The sequence below is a fragment of the Amborella trichopoda genome, chromosome 12 (genome assembly GCF_054954075.1).
Source record: "Amborella trichopoda isolate Santa Cruz 75 chromosome 12, AtrichopodaSantaCruz75HAP2 v2.0, whole genome shotgun sequence".
NCBI classification, from domain to species: Eukaryota; Viridiplantae; Streptophyta; class Magnoliopsida; order Amborellales; family Amborellaceae; genus Amborella; species Amborella trichopoda.
Window position 1 is genome coordinate 174,941 of NC_142347.1, and position 19,562 is coordinate 194,502.

At 36.6% G+C, this 19,562-nt stretch overlaps 1 protein-coding gene across 13 annotated transcripts; it reads left to right on the forward strand.

Annotated features, from left to right (window-relative positions):
* Positions 1–337: 337 nt before the first annotated feature.
* On the forward strand, positions 338–19,314 carry EMB1417 (Pentatricopeptide repeat (PPR) superfamily protein). 13 transcript variants are annotated; one of them, XM_020663173.2, is made up of 8 exons: positions 338–509; positions 1,868–1,977; positions 4,290–4,331; positions 4,696–4,799; positions 7,297–7,462; positions 7,707–7,919; positions 16,924–17,119; positions 18,839–19,314. In XM_020663173.2, the coding sequence occupies exons 2-8, from the start codon at positions 1,894–1,896 to the stop codon at positions 19,081–19,083; spliced, it is 1,050 nt and encodes a 349-aa protein (XP_020518832.1). In that variant the 5' UTR covers positions 338–509; positions 1,868–1,893; the 3' UTR covers positions 19,084–19,314. The 13 variants fall into 13 exon arrangements, with proteins under 13 accessions (XP_020518832.1, XP_020518835.1, XP_011620848.1 ...); XM_020663176.2 differs by having other exon boundaries at positions 7,319–7,462; XM_011622546.3 differs by having other exon boundaries at positions 4,696–4,794; positions 7,319–7,462.
* The last annotated feature ends 248 nt before the right edge of the window (positions 19,315–19,562 follow it).

Consider the following 19,562-nt stretch of genomic DNA (forward strand, 5'->3'; position numbering starts at 1 on the left):
CAAGATACATGGATATGAAAAAAAATGAATTTCAAGTTTTGAAAATAGTGCATATTTTAAAGCTCTTTTGGAAGGTCAATTTTCAAGATTTTAAAGTATTTATAGATAAAATAGATTTTCAAGTCATCAAAAAAATGATCTAGACTATTTTTGAAGCTTTAAATTTTATATTTAGAGATTAAAATAGATTTTCAAGTCAGATTTGCAGTATTGAAATTTGAAACATATTTTAATACTATTTAAGGGTGCAGCTTTCAAAAAAAAAAATACTATTTGAAGATGCGCCGGATTTTTTAGAGCCTCGAACTTATACTAACCACACCCAAAAGATACACGAACCCGATCCGATCCTTGCTTAGCCAAGGATTGTTGATACTGTCTCTTCCGAATCCGGAGGGGGGGTAAAGACTGACAGCTTGCTGAAAAGTGTTAACCGCATCCCTGCAACAGTCCCCATCCTAATCTCATGAACATTTCCATGGAAAGAAAGGGGATGTAATTAACAGCAGGCATGAGTTGTGAAATTTTATATTTTTTAGATTTAAAATCTGAATTGTGTTATTTTGGATTTTTGGTGTACTCTTCTAGTTTTTAGATGTTAGAAGCTATTTTTGATCATCTATGCGCACGAACGCTTTCTGCTTGAAGCAAGTTATGTTTATTTATTTATATAAATAAGAATGTTATATAGAATGCTGTTTAAACAGTAGGTTTACGGTTTACATCAAAATCGGTTGTATACATTGATTTGTATTTTTTCCAAACAGTTTTAAATTGTTGAAGTTTTCTAGATTTACGAAAGACAGTGAGAATCTATAAAAGGATAGCGATTTTTTTTTTTCAATAATTGTTAAAATTCTTTGCTAGCCACACACAATAGATGTGCATATATTTGAAGCACATGCAATTGGATTACAATGGTTTGTCTTGATTAAGAATTTACATATTTTGTGGTTGAATTGCCTCTTTTAGAGCTTTGTCTTCTCATTCAATTTTTTTTTCTCTGTTTGTTTCTATAGTCTTCTCTAGTTATCTGATGAGTTGGGATGTAGTCCAATCAGGAAAAAAAGTTACGGTTACACTTTCAGAAACTTTTTTCCCCTTAAAAAGTTGGAAGGGTATCATTTCTATCTTGTTTTGAAGCATTAAAGGCCTCTCTCTAAACGTTGAAAGGTGTCTGTTATTAAACTCAAAACTTATTTTCTGGTGTTTGAAATTTTTCCTTTTTTATTCTTGGAGAACAAGGATCAGGCCCTTTATTTTGTGAAAGCATTTGTTGTTAAGTAAAGTTATTCACTGCACATTTCTTTTGTCTTATTGGGTGGGTGAATGGGGATCCAAATCTTGGACATTATGTGTAACCCTAATTCTACAAGCACTAAGCCTAGTGGCCCAAACCACCTGTCATTTACTAGATCTATGTATGTATGCCTTTGGTATTGTCCATGAAATGATGGGTATTTGTTAATGTTAAAAACAAAAGACATTTATTTATGCCAGCTCTAAGGTAGGATTGAGGGTTTTGCTGTTTTCATTGTTTGATTTGGCTGAGCATGCATTCTCTGCAACGCATTCTCTCAATGTAATTGTTTAACATGCACACAACCTTCAAGTCAACAGTTTAAAAAAAACGTGCACACAAACTTATCTCATGTGCTCGTGCTGGTTGCCAAGTATGTTATGCTCTTCAAACAATTTGGGGCCTTCAAAAATCCATTAGAGATATCTTTATTCCATTTTTGATCATCCTCTTCCTTTGAAATCCCTTGGAGGAACTTTAATTGCATGTGAGTATAAGATTTTTACTGGCTGGGCATCCTGTTTTACAGTCCTTTCTTATATTCATTAGTTTTATAATATATTGCAGATTCTTGGTCCCGACATTTTCTTGAGATGCTTGTATTGCAGAGTTCCCCGGCAGTTGTTACTGGTTGTCTATCTATAATCAAGTTTCCAACTGTGTCCAACTGCTCTTGGGTGAGTTTCCTGCAAAGTTATTTACTTTTTTTTATGTGAAGTCTTTACCTTTTTTGTTTTTTATTTGATTTAGTGGATGTCCTTGTTCGTTTCTTTTCTGATATATGAGACGGGTTTCTATGATTCTAGTAATCTTGTTAGACGAAACTGATTAACGCACAGGTGTCCTAGTACAGATAATGGATGATTTCTAGTCTTATTTATTTGATTTTGAAGCAGAAGTCAAAAGATTTTGATACTCAAAAGAATATGAATATGCAAAAGTTCATGTTTTCCAATGCAAGAGTTACAATTTATAAATCGTGCATGTACATCAACGGCCCACATCCCCAAAATTTACTCTTAAAACTCACCCATGAAAGCATCAAACTCATCATTTTTCTTCTGTCGTGCCATGTTGGTTGCAATCAAGGAAAGATGATGAAAAACTCATATTTGACAGTGCCATCTTTAGGATCTTGCAGTGCAAATCTCGGAAAAACACCTTTCTTGAAATTGTTAGTTACCTATGATCCAGAATCTCTCGTAGGTAGGACGAGGGAGACATGTGAACTTTGCCTTTTAACTTATCGTTAATCTGTCTAACATCCATTTGTTATGCAACTTTACCGCCATTGCCTTGTAGCCTCTAGTGTGTGGCACCTCAACCCCTTGATTATCGATGTTCTTTCTTTCATCCATTTGTGTCTTTTTCTGTTTTTCAGTTTGGTAACTTGACTTTATTAATATATGAAAACATCATTTACAAAATTGATGTAGTTGCCAAGTTTACAATCAGACAAGTACAAAAGTATGAAAACAGACAAATTTGGCTACAGAGGGGATGGTGCAATAAATTAGGGAAATTTATGAAAATACACTTTATATTTGAACTATTTAACAATTTACCCTAGTTGTTTTTGATAAATTTTAAAGTCCATTTTGACGTGTCATTTTATGGGCTATCGATATTTCATCAAAACAGTGCTGGGTGATATGAAATTAGATGAAAAAGTATGGGTAAGATGTAAAATAATTCAAATCATACTTGGAGTTTTATAAATTTCCATATGAATAATTCCATCCTATTTATCCCCTCCATAGCTGATGAATCAACTATACATCTGCCTCTCTCCAAGAATGCACAACAATGATTTATAAGCCTGTATATTTTTCAAGATTCTATGAAAAAAAGAAGAGCTAACCGAAGGTATGAATGACTTCTTTGCCCATTCTATAACATTAGAAGAATTCCCTTTGATAATGAGCCTGGCCCACCCTTTATCTGAAAGATGAAGCCTGTGATTAGGGCCATAACTTCAATTTCATTGGAATCAATCCACCCTGCTGGACCTGAAAAGGTGATAATTGCCTCCCCTGTGTGGTCCCTGAACACAATGGCATCATCTCTTTCTGTAGGCCCAAAACTTTTTGTCGTGTACTGAAAATCCTGCAGAGCTCCTTTGGTTCAGCGTTCCTGAGATTTCTTCTGAAACTTGGAGACCATACCATATCGAAAAAAGAGGCGACTGATGCAACTGATACATCAGGATCTGCTGCAATGGCACAATGGCTTGGGAATGCCATGGAGTGCTATAACCAGTGCAAAAATCTCCCAAAACCTGATTCTCCTTCAATTTCCCAAGAGAAATCTGATTGAGTGCAAAATTTGGCTATCTACATCTCGTATTTACATGATGACATGAATACTTTTATTTTCGATAACCTGCTAAATTCTTTTCAGAAGTTTAATAGTCCTTGGAGGCTAATGTCGTACTTATTGCATGCACTAATATGAATTTTGCATTGTTAGCCCAATTGGCTACTTCTTGGAGCCATCTGTGGCCTTGGCTCATGTTGGTCTTTGCCCTGAAACTCACCTGAGAATGGCAGTGGATAACAAAAAGCAAACATGTAAGAATAGAAATGATATATAATTCAATCAGCTGTTGATATGCTAGAGCACGTGTCACATGAGTTGGAAGAGCACTCTGAACCAATGGCGGATGATGTAAGGCTGTTAGCTTCATTTGAGAGAGGTTATCAGAGATTGGAGAGCTTTTAAGTGTTGAATTTGTGGAACATTGAGAGCGTTTTGCTCTTTTTATTTTTTATTTTAATAACTACGAAAAAAGTAACAGAAATATGATTCTATCCCAAATCTTGTTATGTGGCAAAATGAAGCCATGACATGTGGTTAAAGAGATGGTAGCTGGCTCAAATGTGATTAGGGCGACTGTAGCACTGCCTTGGGTTTGGCTATTGTCATGTTCTGAAATCTATCATAAATACAAATTTTATTTGATGCCTTTTTCTTTTGTGCATTTTGGCAGTTGCTACAGCTTATGGAATATACTAATCCCAATTTTTCCTTGGTATGTCCTGCACTTGTGCTTTCAAATTTGTAGTTCTCATAAATGCAGAGTATATTTGCTTGAGAGGTTGAGAATGTTTGAATTGAAACAATATGCTCAGAAAAGACTATAGACGTTAGTTTATATTATGATTGACCATGATCAATCGTTGTGATGAATAAAGCTCAAGGGAGGGTAAGCTTGCAAATGATACTAATGACAGAGTGATAGTCTTTATCATGCTTGGTTAAATAGCCTTAATCTACAGCACAAATTTTGATGGTGAGGTTATAACTTTATAGTTGCAAATTGTTTTCCCATTTTCTATTTTGTTAATTAGTGAAGTTTTTGTTCTTAAGAAGACACCGTTTGTCTTTTTGTGCAGATCTGTGTTGCGAAAGGCCCAAGACCTAGATATCCCCGTGTATGGAAAACGAGGAAGAGAATAGGTTCCATATCCAAGTCAGAGAAGCTTGTGGAATGTGTAAGGTTTTGTTTTTCCATGCCCTTTCTATTGTTTTTTAACATAATATATCATGATTTCAAATGGCTGTTAAACGTTCATATTCATATCAAAGCCAGGATTTTTTAACATGAAGGTACATAGGCATATATTGGAAACTGGAACATAATCAGTCAATTTCATAGGATGGTAATATCAATGGTTCTCAGGATCTCAACTTGTTGAGAGACCCTAAAGTTTGCATGAACAGCAGCATTTTGCTTCCTTCACTCTTTCAGCATACCGCTCGGAGAGTTCTGATCTGCTTAGGTTTGCCAATGTCTCTCCCAAATCGAAAGAATCATAAAAATCACAAGTTTCTTTTTTGAGAATTGTCAGGGTTTCATCACCATGAGAGAGAGAGTGAGTCATTTGATTACAAAAGTCACAAATTTGCATAACTAAATAAATTTGAGAAGTCACACATTTGCAAAACTAAATAAATTTGAGAATGATCTCTCTCTCTCTCTCTCTCTCTCTCTCTCTCTCTCTCTCTCTCTCTCTCTCTCTTTCTCCCTCCCCTCCCCTCCCCCCCCTCCCTTCCTTGCACAGCAACAATATTTTGACAGCGCACTTTTTTGGACAGTGCTAACTCTCCCCCCCCCCCCACAAAAAAAAAAAAAGTCGCTCTCTCCCCCCTTGCTCTACTTTCTCTACCTCTCATCCTGCACTCTTCTTTGTTCTTTCTTCACTTTGTTATTATTGTTCTTGTGAAGGAGCACCTCGTTTGTGGGATGCCGTAGCACCTCACCTCTCGTGACCATTTTTTTACTATACTATTTTAGTAATATATTGTCACCTTTGTACCAAAAAAAACAAAAAAGAAAAAAAAGGAGAATATTCTACAGAAAATCCTACTCCAAAATTCCACTTCAAATTGTTTTGGCTCAATGAAAAGACATCTTTATGTACTAGATAAACTGAACCTGAAGATTAATGTGTGCCATATTACACCAACAGATGCATACTCAGATTGATTTCCCCTCAGTGTTAGCATAGAAAATCACCAATACCCACCAGGCCAATAGTGGGTGCACAAACAATTTATTCTTGGGCCTAAAGATTGTCCGTCAAACAAAGCTGCTCTTCTTGAGCAACTCATGCCCATAATTCATAGACAGACTCTTCTCGATCAACTCATGCCCATAATGCACAGACAAACTTATATCTGACATGTATTGATGAGGTTAAGAAAGACCTTGAAGAGTTTTCGGCCTTGTCATCACAAGCCTCTCGTCACATAATTTTGATATTCAATAACCGTTTTTTTTTTTTCACTTTTCTTCCCAATTTGTGTTTTTTTTTTCACTTGCTAGAATTTTAATATTCAATGACCGTTTATTAAAGAGATGGCAAGGCAACATCCTGTGACCCATTAAAATCAGTCTCAATCCTTGAAGTATCAAGCAAGAGCTTTCTTTCTGGTTTTGCTGTCCAGGTTGAGATAAGGTGGGAAGTTGCTACTTTAAATCTATCATCATCATTTGGAGTTTGGGGTTTTCCAATTGGTAGGAAAGGTTAGGCCTTTCTCCCCTTGCCTCCCTTGATGCCTCTTCGAGTTCCTTTGCCATTAAGGGACAAAGCAACGTACCATGGATTATTACTGCAAATTTTTCGCTTTTCTTAGAAAGAAATACACCCCATCCTAAACAACTACACTAGGGGTGGCAATCGGGGTCGACACCAACCGGATCCAGGTCCATGTTTTGAACCCAGCTGGTTGGGTCTGGGTCCAAATGACTTGGACCAGCCCAGGTCGGGACGGGGTCCAGATTGAACTGGCATAAAATACATATACGAAATAGTATATAAATAAAACAAGTAATCTATAAAATTTCTAGATCTAGGTCCGGGTCCAAGTTACTTGGACCCAACCAAGGTCCTGGTTGACCTGGACGCAACCTGACCCATTGACAAGGAAATCTGCATTTTAGTGCCATTTATAGTTTGAGAGGAGCTAACAGGGCTTCAATCATCGTGCTTGTATTACAATGTAGAGCAAGTACATAACGAATAGAGAATGTTATAACTCATAGCATATAAACAATAAATAGACAATAAAGAGATGTCTAGCCTTCCATACGGTGCGACTCCTATAATAAAAGCAGCAAGAGTTCACATACCCCCTCCCCCCAAAAAAAAGAAGCTAAGAGTTGTTGGTAGAATTTGATGAGTTTTTCCTGTTACGTATCTACAACAAGGATGATCTAAGGATGGGTATGAGTGACAGATTGCAGGATAAAGCTTCGGACTAACCTCATTTCTCATTCCATGCAATGGTGTGTAGATTCATCCATTCTTTCCTAATACCATCTCATCATCATTGATACATTAAGAAAGATCCATTGCATTGACGCCATTTCTTTATTGATGCTGAAACAAAGTTTTATTAATGAGTGAAAAACTTCAAGAATTTGGGGTCTAATCAAATCTATTTCTACATCTTTTGTGATCTTATGTATATAGAAAATTAAAATACACCAGAGATTTTCTTTATTTACTGCAGATAAAGGGATTGTCAAATGTCAAGGAAGAAGTTTATGGGGCTCTTGATTCATTCATTGCTTGGGAGTTAGAGTTCCCTCTTATTGTAGTCAAGAAAGCACTTAAGATACTTCAAAATGAAAAGGAGTGGAAGCGTATCATCCAGGTAAAATTTATTTTTCTTCTTTGTAAAAATAGTTTTCTTTTTCTTCTCCTTCTTGTTTTTCCCTTTGTTCTCATAAGTTGGAACTTGAAAGTACTACTATATATTGCACTATTATTTTTTGGGTGTTTGATCTTACTTCATTTGCACTTGACCTCTTACTTTCTTGGCTGTTGGCCAAGCTAGCATTGATCTTCATAGTATACCTTTGTGCTACTGACCGTCAAAGGTATTGTCAAATTTTAAGGTAACAAAGTGGATGTTGAGCAAGGGTCAAGGAAAGACCATGGGAAGCTATTATACCCTACTGAATGCTTTAATTGAAGATGGAAGACTTGAAGAAGCTGAGGAACTTTGGACCAAGATATTTTCGGAAAATTTAGAAGGCTTGCCGCGAATCTTTTTTCATCTCATCATTTCGGTTTACTATAAGAACAACATGCATGATAAGATGTTTGAGGTGAAATTTCACAAAGCATATCTTTTCATCATTACGACACTTGCCGGCGCTAAAAGATGTTTGAGCTTGTCATTCTTATTTTCCCGCACTATAGTTTTGTTTTATATGCAGTGGTAAGAGATTCTCAATGTATATGCTATGAGATTTGTTTTTGTTTTCACCTTAACATGACTCTTTGCCCTAAGATTATGAGCATGGGTATCTATAAATGCTGGTTAAGTGAAGATTGTTGGAAGAGATGTTTTTTATTTTATTTTTATTTTTATTTTTATTTATTTATTTATTTATGTTGTTTGTTGTTTTTATTTTTATTTTTTGGGTGTTGGGGGGGGGGGGGCAAGAATTCCTTACTGTATAGCACCACATTTTGATCTTTTGAAGTCATGTTTTCCTTAGTTGGATATGTGTAAACGTTTTACCATTGTAATAGTCTATGGAAATTATAGGTCTTGTTGATAATGCAAAATGCCCCAATTATAAGCAACCTGAATAAGTTGGTTCCTCTTAGTGCAACCTGAATAAGTTGGTTCCTCTTAGTGCATGGAGCCTAAACTAGGAGAGAGTTTGACTACCCAACATAGGCTCGTGGTTATAAACGTCTACATAAAGACATGGAAGAGAAAGGGTGAAATTAATAAGTTTCCAAGAACTAGGCGGTGGAATTAAAAAATGAGAAAATAAACTTATGTAGGGATAAATTAGTTAAAGAAGGAAAATGAAACTCTGAGCATGAGGTCAATGTTATGTGTAATGAGAGGACTGACTGTATTAAGTGTGGCAAAAGAAATTTTAAGAGAATCTAGAGGGAAAAAAGATTCTGATAAGGAAATTGGATGGTGGAGTGATGAGGTTCAGAAGGCCTTAGCGAAAAACGATCATGTTATAAACTTGGCAATGTAATAGAAATTATCAAAACTTTGAAGAATATAAAAATGCTAAGAATACAGTAAACAAATAGTGAGGCTAAACTTAAGGCATATGATAATTTATTTTGTAAACTGGGAACAAGAAAAGGTGAAAAAGATGTCTTCAAATTAACAAAAATGAGAGAGAAAAATATAGGGATCTAGACCATATTAAATGCATTAAGAGTGACGATCAAAGGGTCTTGGTGAAGGATGAAGAGGTCAAGGATGAAGAGGTCAATGGAAGTTGGAAATTTTATTTTAAAAAATTATTAAATGACGAATGCAATGGGAATATTGCAGTAGAAGGAACCGTTGGCATAAATGAGGGCGGAGATCATTTATACATCGTAGGATCAGGATATCGAACGTGAAAGAAGCTCTGAAGAGGATGAAGATAGGGAAGGCTTTACGACCAGATGGTGTCCCGATATTGGTTTGGAAGTGCTTGGGGGAGATTGACATTGACTGGCTTATTAAGTTGTTCAATAAGGTGTTGAGAACAAATAAAATGGTAGATGTATAAAAAAAAGTATTGTTGTACCTATTTACAAAAACAAAGGAGATATACAGAATTGTGTTAACAATCGAGGGATCAAACTTATGAGCCACACTATGAAGCTGTGGGAGAGAGTGATTGAGCAATCGCCGAAGGCATGAAACTAGTGTATCAGAAAATCAATTCAGTTTTATACCCTGGAGGTCAATAACTAAGGCTGTTTTCTTACTTAGGCTACTGATTGAGGAGTTTAAGATAAAGGGAAAAGACCTCCACGTGGTCTTTATTGATCTAGAGAAAGCTTATGATAGAGTACCTTGAGATTTGATTCGGTGGGTATTGGAAAAGAAAGGAGTATCCGGACACTATATCGACTTGGTGAAAAATATGTACGAGGGAGCGCTAACTAGTGTACAAACAAATAGTGGGATAGGTCTACATCATGGGTTTGCATTGAGCCCATACGTCTTTGTTTTGGTTATGGATGACTTAACTAGGTAACCACAAAATGAGGTACTGTGGTGCATGTTGTTTGCAGATGACATAGTTTTGATCGATGAAACTGGATAAGGTGTCAACAAACTTTAGAGGGATGCTCTAGACTTCAAGGGTTTTAAACTAGCCGGACTAAGAAAGAGTATATGGAATGCAAGTTTGGTAATAATAGGAGTAGAGACAAGGAAGTAGTTAAGATTGACGACCAAGAAATACCAAAAAGTGTGCACTTTCGATATGTTGGGTCAATAATTCAAGAAAATAGAGAGATTGAGGAAGATGTCGCGCATAGAATTAGAGCTCGGTGGGCAAAGTAGAGGTGTGCGTGCAGAGTTTTATTTAATCGCCGCATACCAATTAGCTGAAGAGCAAGTTCTATAGGACAACTGTGAGACCAACTTTGCTTTATGGGATAGAATGTTGGGTAGTCAATAAACAACATATCCATAGAATGAGTGTAGCTGAGACAAGGATGTTGAGATGGATGAGTGGTAAGACGTGAAGGGATAGAATTCAAAATGAATACATTTGGGAGAATTTAGTTATGGCACCAATAAGCGTTAAGATGAGGTGAGCTAGCCATATATTGCGTTGACTCAGGACAACGCCTATTAGGAGGTGTGAGTTAGTTCAAGTGAAAGGCTAAAAAAAGGTAAGGGATAAGCTTAAAAGAACATGGTTGAAAGTAGTGAGAAAAGACATGGGGACTTATGAACTCACTAAGGGTATGGTCCTTAATAGAGCATAATGACGGACCAGAATTCGTGTAGGTGACCCCAATTAATTGAGAAGAGACTCTTACGATGGTGATGATGAGACAATGCATTTGATTGAATGGGAATTTATGTTCCCATATACTAGAGGTGATAGATTACTATCGCTACAAGCGTTGAGAGGGGTGATAGCCAGTTTTTGGGCATATAAGCATTTAGATGGCTACGATTTTTGCTATCCACATTAAAGAGGCCATTTCTTCTACATGTTATTCTCCCCCAATCTGGGGAGAAAATGACAAATTTGGAACAGATTTGTCTTAACACTTCAGTCTTGGATATGGGATACTTGTTAAGATGCATTGCTTGCAAAATTTCACTTGGAGGAGGTATATGGATTTGTGCGCTGCAATTCTTTGTTCTAAATAACTGCCGTTGCCAGCCCCCTGTTGGTCATTTTGGTCCGAAGCCCGGGTAAACGAGGAGGTTTGTGTTAGATAGGCAGCCAACGTTATACTTTTCCACGTCTTTTTAATTCTTTGTTCTAAATTATGGACTGGATGGAATTTGATAAGAAGATGAGCCAGATTGGAGTATGGCCTCTTGATGCCTTTGAAATTTTTGTATCATGAACAAGACCTCAAGAGACTTGGAAGCTTGAGGGATCTGATACCAAGATCTCATCTCTCCTTTCATGGTTATAATTTGTTAGTTCTGCCTTAGCTAACATTTGTTTTACTCTTTTTCCATACTGAAGACTCCCGTGCTTTCAGCTGGCTGATCACGGATGATGTCCTGGTATTTATTTGGAGCAAAAGGCGCATGCGTGATGGCTGTCTCAAGGACATATATTTTGTTAGAGGGATGTTTTCTCCATTATGCCACGGCTAGTGTGACCATGCAACTTTACTCCATCAGAACATTAGTCAACGAAGAACCACTTGTTACTAAGCCATTGTGGATGATGTGATTTTAACTTCTGGGCTTATTGAGGATGGTTCTTGTATACGAATGGTTGATGCATGCAACAAAAGTTGGGGACAGTCAAGCAAGTTGTATAGGTTGTCATCTCTGATCATATAACTTCTGGATGTTCTCTCTTGTAGTTGTCAGTTCTCTATAGGACAAGTACTGCATCACTTTACATATTTATCTTTTTTTTTTTGGTAGGTAGCATGAGTATGGTCTTTAATTCAAAACTAAATGGGCAGCCAAATAGGATAAAATGTACTGCTTCAAACTCTTGCACCAAGGAAGGACATTCTCACTCGTCTATAAATCAAAATACTAAAGGTTTTGATCATAGAACTCAAGTGCATCATACATCCCTGGCAGCCTAACCTTGCAGCATTCTGGCTTGTAATGCATCAAACACGGTGGTGCTTAGTGAATTCACCTTTCTTTGATTTCATTCTTTCCCCTGAGATCTCATCTTGTGTGATTGTCGTGAACTCCATACGTCTCCAACTTCACTTAATACTCTCACCATACAAACAAACCTTTAAACAGAAATCTGAACCGATGAACAGGTGTTGGAGTTTACATGAGACAGGGGAGTCTTGATGCATCATGAAATCAGCATGATATCAGGTAGATGTTGGCATTGCTAATAGCTGAGTTTATGGAAACATATCACCAGTAATTCTTATGAAAGATTTTGAAGGATTTTAGGTGTAGGCTATGGAAGTTAAATCGGGTTTTCAAGCATTTGGGTTTATTTGTCATCTTAGTCAAACATTAGGGCAAGTTGTTTTTTTTTTGAGTTGCAAAGATGCAGAATCAGGCTTTGAGGACTTGAGGTTTTTTAAAAGTTACTTTTGAGTTGTTATGATCAGAAATTATGGAAGACTGATTATTAAAGGGCCTTGTTGCAAGGATTCGTGAATATGTAAGGGCCAATTTGGAAACAAATGCAGAACATGTGTCCACCATGAGTTTAGTGTGGAGTGGTAATGTCACACCCCAAGTTTTATAATACTAAAATTCTTGAGATGTGACAGCCTATTCCTAAAGCATAAAACAAAATTGAAATTTTTACTATATATTGCACCGAAACGAATTTTTCCATTCAGAAACTCTCAGACTTCTATTCACAACTTATATTAACATGAAGGTATATATATATAGATATATATATATATATATATATATACAATTTTGATAGATTAAGAGTTACAAAAGAGAATTTATTCACGACTACAAACTTCTTCAAGGTTACTCCTGCTGTACAATCAATCCATGAGGCTGCAATTACTCTGAAAAGAATTCACAATAGTTTGATGAGTTTGACTACTCAGTAAATGACCATCATAATCCTTGAAAATCAAGGTTGGAAAATGTAAATATTTTCTAAAAGAATGCCTATTAAGCAGAAATTCGACGTCTTGATTTCATGCATTCTAATACATGTTATTTGACATATTCATTTCTAGTTTTACACATATCATGAATTCCTTACTGGACAAATAAGATAAACATGATACATAAACCATATGCACATGATTCATATCACGATCAACAATAATCTAAATTTAGTAGTTTAAAACATTACTATGTGATGATATTATTTGACCATGCAATTGGGTTGAGGGGAAAGTTTACGAGGAATGAAGGTGAGATGAACCATCAGGTCTAGAGAGAGAGTGAGTTGCAGGTAAAGGGAATGGTGGGGTTTCTGTAACATGATTAAGACGTAAATCCTCATAGTGTGCACGTACATGAGATGGAAGATGGCATTCATGCTTAGTTTTCACAGCATAATAGATGTGTCAAGCAGCTAAGACAATTGAATAAAAGCCTGCCACATCATAAGGCAATGTAAAAAAGAGAGCAAAGAGGACGAGTGGTCCTCTTGGGCCATACTATGAAAATGGCTCACAAAAAACAAAAATGAAATTGTTATTTTGAAACACTTTAAGGAAAGCTAACAGGATTTGTAAACTAATGGTCCCATGGTGTATTATTAACACGATGGACTATTATTCAAAAATGATTTCTTCATATAAATATTATGTTCGTTTTATTATTATTATTATTATTTTAGTTTAAACATTTTAGGGTCATCACAGGTAAGTAGTTAACTCCCACAAGGAAAGAGCCATTGTAGTACATCCCATGAGAAAGTTTATTATCCCCTCCAGTCCATGAGTAGTTATCATGGGAACCTCAGCCCAGGTGACAGGAGGGCATTATCAGGTATGTGGATGGGAATGTGGTTGATATTTCTTGTCATTGTAAGGGCCACTGGGTGTATGCCATGTTGCTCTCTAGATGCGGCCAATCCATTTCTCAAAGGTCTTAAACCTTGCCCACAAGAGGAGCTCATTTAATTAGGTCATGGTGATAGTCGAAATGTGATCCAGTGGGCAAGAATGGTGGATACGATCCTATGAAAGTTTTGTACTTTACTTTTTATGGCATGTTTTATTTATGTTCTTTAGGTCCATCTTTTTCATGTGCTTGAGGAGGTCTAATATTGTTGATGCGCTGGTAAATAATGTTACTCGCTGGTCTAAATTTTCTCCTGGGTCTCAGTAGGTACAGGTAGATCAAGTTTGTTGTTGTGTTGCAATTCGTCAATTACATGATGGCATGTTGAGCTGCACATGAATTCAGAAATACAAAACAAAAATTATAACAGTTTATGATGTGATCCCCTCCCTTCTTAAAAAGAAAAGTTTCAAGATTCCGTGGAAGTTCAGATATGTTTGATATTCAAAGAGCACATCCAAGCCCTTTTCAAATTGATTGTATTTCTAATTCTCTCTAGAAATAAGGGAATATCACTTGGCCTGGTACAAGTCTTGCTATGGTATCTGAAAGGACTATGTGGTCTAGCACAATATGTATAGTTTAAAAATTTTCATTGTCTTTTGCAATACTGGCTAGATCACTTAGATATGTCAAAAAAATACAGCTTTAATTTAGAGAAATAAACCTTAATAAAATCTAGTTTATCTTCTCTTACAATAAAACAAAAATACAATACATGAATCAAGAAAACATGGAGCCATTAGAATTACCAAATACCTTGCCTTAGGTTACCCCCAAGGACTTTGTACACTCTACACCGGGTCTCCTCCACCAATGGCGCACGGATCTATGTTTTTCTTGAATCTCACAGAACTTGGGAAGCTTGGCTAAACCCTTCTATGAAGTATGAGAGCATGTGGAACAAAGCAAGGGCTTCACCCTTGATCTACTATGTGGGGGCGTGCCCACTAATAGGTCAACCAAACCTAGGGAGTGCCCCCCTTTTTCTTTTATTTTTGTAACTCTTTTGTGATGGGGAGAGAGAGAGAGAGAGAGAGAGAGAGAGAGAGAGAGAGAGAGAGAGAGAGAAAGAGAGAGAGAGAGATGACCCCATTGACAGATTATATAGAAGAGATGCTAAGGTTAGGGTTTTTAGGGTTTAGCCATCCTTATGAAGATTCCATCTAGATTATTGATCATTAGTGACTTGTGGGGTGAGAGATTTTAGCAAGAGGTGTGTGTGGCCTTAAGAGGGTGAATTCCACATGATTTTTAGAAATTAAAAGAGAGAAAAGCTTAGGCTTTTGGAACTCTAGCTTGGGGTATGGAGAAGAAAATTATGCTTGTGTTTGGCTTTGCTCCTTGTTGATTTTATTGTTCCCTCAAATTACCCTGCATCGCATACAATCCATAGATCAACTATCATGATCTAATAGAAGATGGTAGAACATTATCTCTCAGCTTCTTTAACGTAATCCCATCAAAGATTTAGTATAGAGAAAATATATTGTAGTTTCCTTTTATATTCAAACAATCTCTATGCATTCTTCTTTTGAAATCAATTAGTCTCTTTTCAAAACTTTCCTTTTCTCTTTAAGTCAATTATATGGCTTACGAAACGAGCCATATAAAATAGAAAGAGGCAAGGAGTGGGGCTACCCACTCTATGGGGACATAGTGGCCCCCATGCCCCCATCAAATATGGGCTAAAATGATGGGCCTATAGAGTAAAATGGGCCCCCCATATTATTTAATTATTTTAGAACCATTAAAGTGATTTTAAAAAAATATGAATAATTTATTTTCTTCTCAAAATATTTAAATACCAAAAAATTCAGTTTTAGCTCATTTAGATTCTAGTTTCAATGAAATAGAATATCCAGAGGCATCCAAAAAAATTATTTTAATAGGCTAAAATCGTTTACAACAAAATTAATTATTTCTAGATTAATTTGATGGGTATCGGATCTAACTTCGTTAATTAAAATGCAAAAATACCGAGGAACTTTATCTCTACTGGTGACTATGTTCCACGTACTTTCTCAAACTGACCGAGTAGTTCTTATGACCCACAGTTCATCATAAGGGTTAATATAGGTGATGAGTACACAATCCCAGTCTATGGACTACAAATTCCCCCAAGGGACAATCCTAGGTCACTCAGACCTGTGCACACACATCGCAATTGGTGCATGGGGGCTATAGCACATTTATATGTAACACCCTCCATGATGTATGTTTCTTATTACGGTTATCATATGTGCATATGCCATGTGATGGTCTGATGATTTGGCCTTCGTCCCTTCAGGCCTATGAATCACGCACAAGGGTCACAAAGTCCCTTGGCCAACTACCCTGGGCATCTCTCCGACCTTATCAAGGGTTAACCCTACAAACCCTTCCCGTTTGTGCTATATGCGCAGGTATTATAGGGTTTTAGAACTCAACTAGGCCTAGCTCGTCAAGCGTAATTTGAGTCATGGCATGAATATTGTCAACTTTGGTCCCTTTGGACCATAATCATTTGGTCCCACTGGAGTTATCATATCACTATAGTCATAGTTTTACATGCTCTCGTAAGACCTTTAAATGGCCACACAACCTCAACATCCAATGGTCACTTGTTTGCAGATACCCAATCATGAAAACTTCAGGATGTGTTTCTTTTGTGGGACCTTTTCAGGCCAACTATAATTATGCAAGGTACACAATCAAATGCGTGTTTGGCCTTCTCTCACAAATCATATTTCATGCTGCTAAGGGCTCTTGTACATTTTAAGACCTTATTGATATAATTATATAAAGGAAACCTGTATGTGTAATCTATCTTTCTAGGAATGATTTGTATGCTGTTGATTGTGTCTTTTGATGTGTTTGATTTGACAATGTCTGGTTTTACTTAAAAGTACGTTACTTTATCAAAATGCTTATGTTCTATAAACCAATTTTTTGTTATCTATCTCGTGCATGATCAAATAATTTGTTACATGCGTTTCGGATATATTGCATTTGAGTGAGTATTCATCCTAGTATTAAAACGTATTTATGATATTCTATATAATTTCCCTTCTGTGGTATCTCGGATTTGTTCCTATCTATTGTGATATTTATTTCTGAAAGCTTGCATTTTTTGATCCAAGGTATTTGCTGACATGGAAGAGCTAGGTGTCAAGCCAAACAATGCAATTGTCGTGATGGTTGGAGATGAATTTCAGAAACTGGGCATGCTGGACAAGTACAAAAAGTTAAAAAAGAAATATCCACCTTTAAAATGGGAATACCGGTACATCAAAGGGAAGCGTGTTAAGATTCTTTCAAAGAACTTAAGTCAATTTGGTAAGAAACATGCTAAATCCAAAGCTCCTTTGTGGTAACTTGGGGATCCATAATTACATTTGTTTGCATATTATTTTCGTGATATATATTGACGGAGAAAGTAGCATAAAACTCCCTTCTGGTACTAGTGATTGTAGTCCCTTGTTCATTTTGCTTGAACTGATTATGTTTCGCAGAACTGGATTTGAATTTTGTATTTCTTTTAAGGATGACGGACTTGTGAACCTCATTTGGTTATCTAGAACATCTAATCAACTGAACCGTGCTGCCAAGTTAAATCACACTCTTCTAGGCTGGATCAGACTGTTCCAATCTGTGAACAATACTGACAAATCAAATATGTTTAGGCTTTTAGCTAAAACTACTGAAACATATGGAGGCCAAGGAATTGAGATATATCTGTGTTGGATGCAGCACTGTACCAGTAATTGCATATCTTTTCTATAACAAAAATTGAAAAAAAAGAAAAAAAAAAGAAAAGAAAAGAAAAAGTTCAGGTGGAGAACTAGACCTGAATCATGCTCTAATGCTTGCGTAGTGTTTTCTTGACTGACCAGGCTTGTGGTTAAAAAAGATTGGATTAAGTTGGGTGATCCAATCTAGTTGTACTGACATTGGTTTCACCAAAGCCACATGGCTCCAGGAGGCTCACTGGTTATTTCTTGTTTTTATAAGACTATCGGGCCTGTTTTATCGATCAATCACCTAAGTTGAACATCTTAAACGCAAAGTGCCTGGAGGATTTTGCCTCTTTGTTGAAATATTAAATAGGACTTTGCTTCAGTTCTGATCACCCTTTACCACCAGTTGATAAATTCATCAGTAAATATTTGGCTCATGACATATAATTTCATGCCTAACACATCATGACTCCTCAATTTTAAAAACATTGCAGAAAGGAGCTGCATGGTCGATGAGGGACTTGCCCACATGTAATCAGCCTAGATCTTTTCACGGAGCTCCCTCTTCTCCAGGGTGGGATTCTATGAAATCAGACATTAGAGGATGAGGATAAAGACGCTCAGCAACAAGATAAAAGACAGACTACCCAAGATAACAACAACAATTTCCCTAGAGCCTGCTAATTGAATGCATTAAACTTTGCATGTCAATCAAAGGATACACCTCAAGACTAATATAAACTGGCACACGGAGCGGCTTATGCATAAGTGCATAAGTGCGATGCATATCCAAAACATATGACGTGGCACCTTTTATATAAGGGCTACCTTAGCTCCAGTTAGAACCTTGGATCTTGAGTTGCCGCACTTTAAGTTGCAATATCGAAAAAAGGCAAAAGACGAATGAAAAATAGTTCCTGAATTGTGCTTCCTGTGCTCAAATTCATCTTTTATTATGAATGGTTCCCTTGCTCTAGTTCCATTTACATTTGTAATTATGCTTATGGCTTGGCTCTTGCATCTTGAGTTGATAACCCTTTTGACATTCGCTTGCAGTTGTATTTTACATTGTGAAGTGACATTTCATACGGTTGGTTCGTTTGATTGAACCTTTATGCTTCTCCCTTCATAATGTTTGAGGTTTCATTGATATTGCAAACCTTGTTTATATTGAACGTTTTAATGCTGTTGAAGTCATATATTTTGCATAATTTAAAGGGATAGTATGTTTTTGTGCATGTGATGCACGTTCAAGACAAACTTACATGTATTTCCCTGTTCCTTCGTCATTTCTTTTTTTTGTTTGTGGCATCATCAGGTGAGGATGGAGTTAGGCCACAAAAGGATGAGCCAAGAAGAATGAGAGAGGAATGTGAGAATGCTACACTCTGTGTATCTGACAATGAAAATGAGGCATCATCAGATGAGGATGGAGTTATTCCAGAAAAGGATGAGCTGAGAAGAACGAGAGAGGAATGTGAGAATGCTGCACTCTATGTATCTGAAAATGAAAATGAGGCCCTTCAAGCTGAATCAATAAATGACCACAGTTTAGTATCTTAGGTAGCGTTCATTGTGCATCAAGGAGAACATAGCTAACCTAGTGCAATTGCAACAAGCATCCTTGCCCCTCAATCTGGATGAGGGCTATGGATGATTGTAATCTGGATTGAGGTACATGAAACTGATAATTAGGAGCAAGGGAGTTATATATGAGGTTTTTTTGTTGCAAATTTTGTGCATTGTATTTTCAACGACATCCATATCAATCCATACTACAGAGCTTGGCGACCACTGATCTTTATAAAAGTGTACATGTATATATGATTGCTATTGAATATGTTCCAATTTCTGCAGACATATCTATCCATACTAGATGAAACAAGCATTTCTATCATCCTTCCAACTTGGCTTCGTACTGAGGCCATCGCTTTAAAGAATACCTGATACCAAAGCCTTTTGAAGGGGAGGCTCTTGATGTGAATTGTTTTTGTGAAGTTTCTCTCCCAAAAGTAGCAGCATATACCTGGTAATTGGGTATA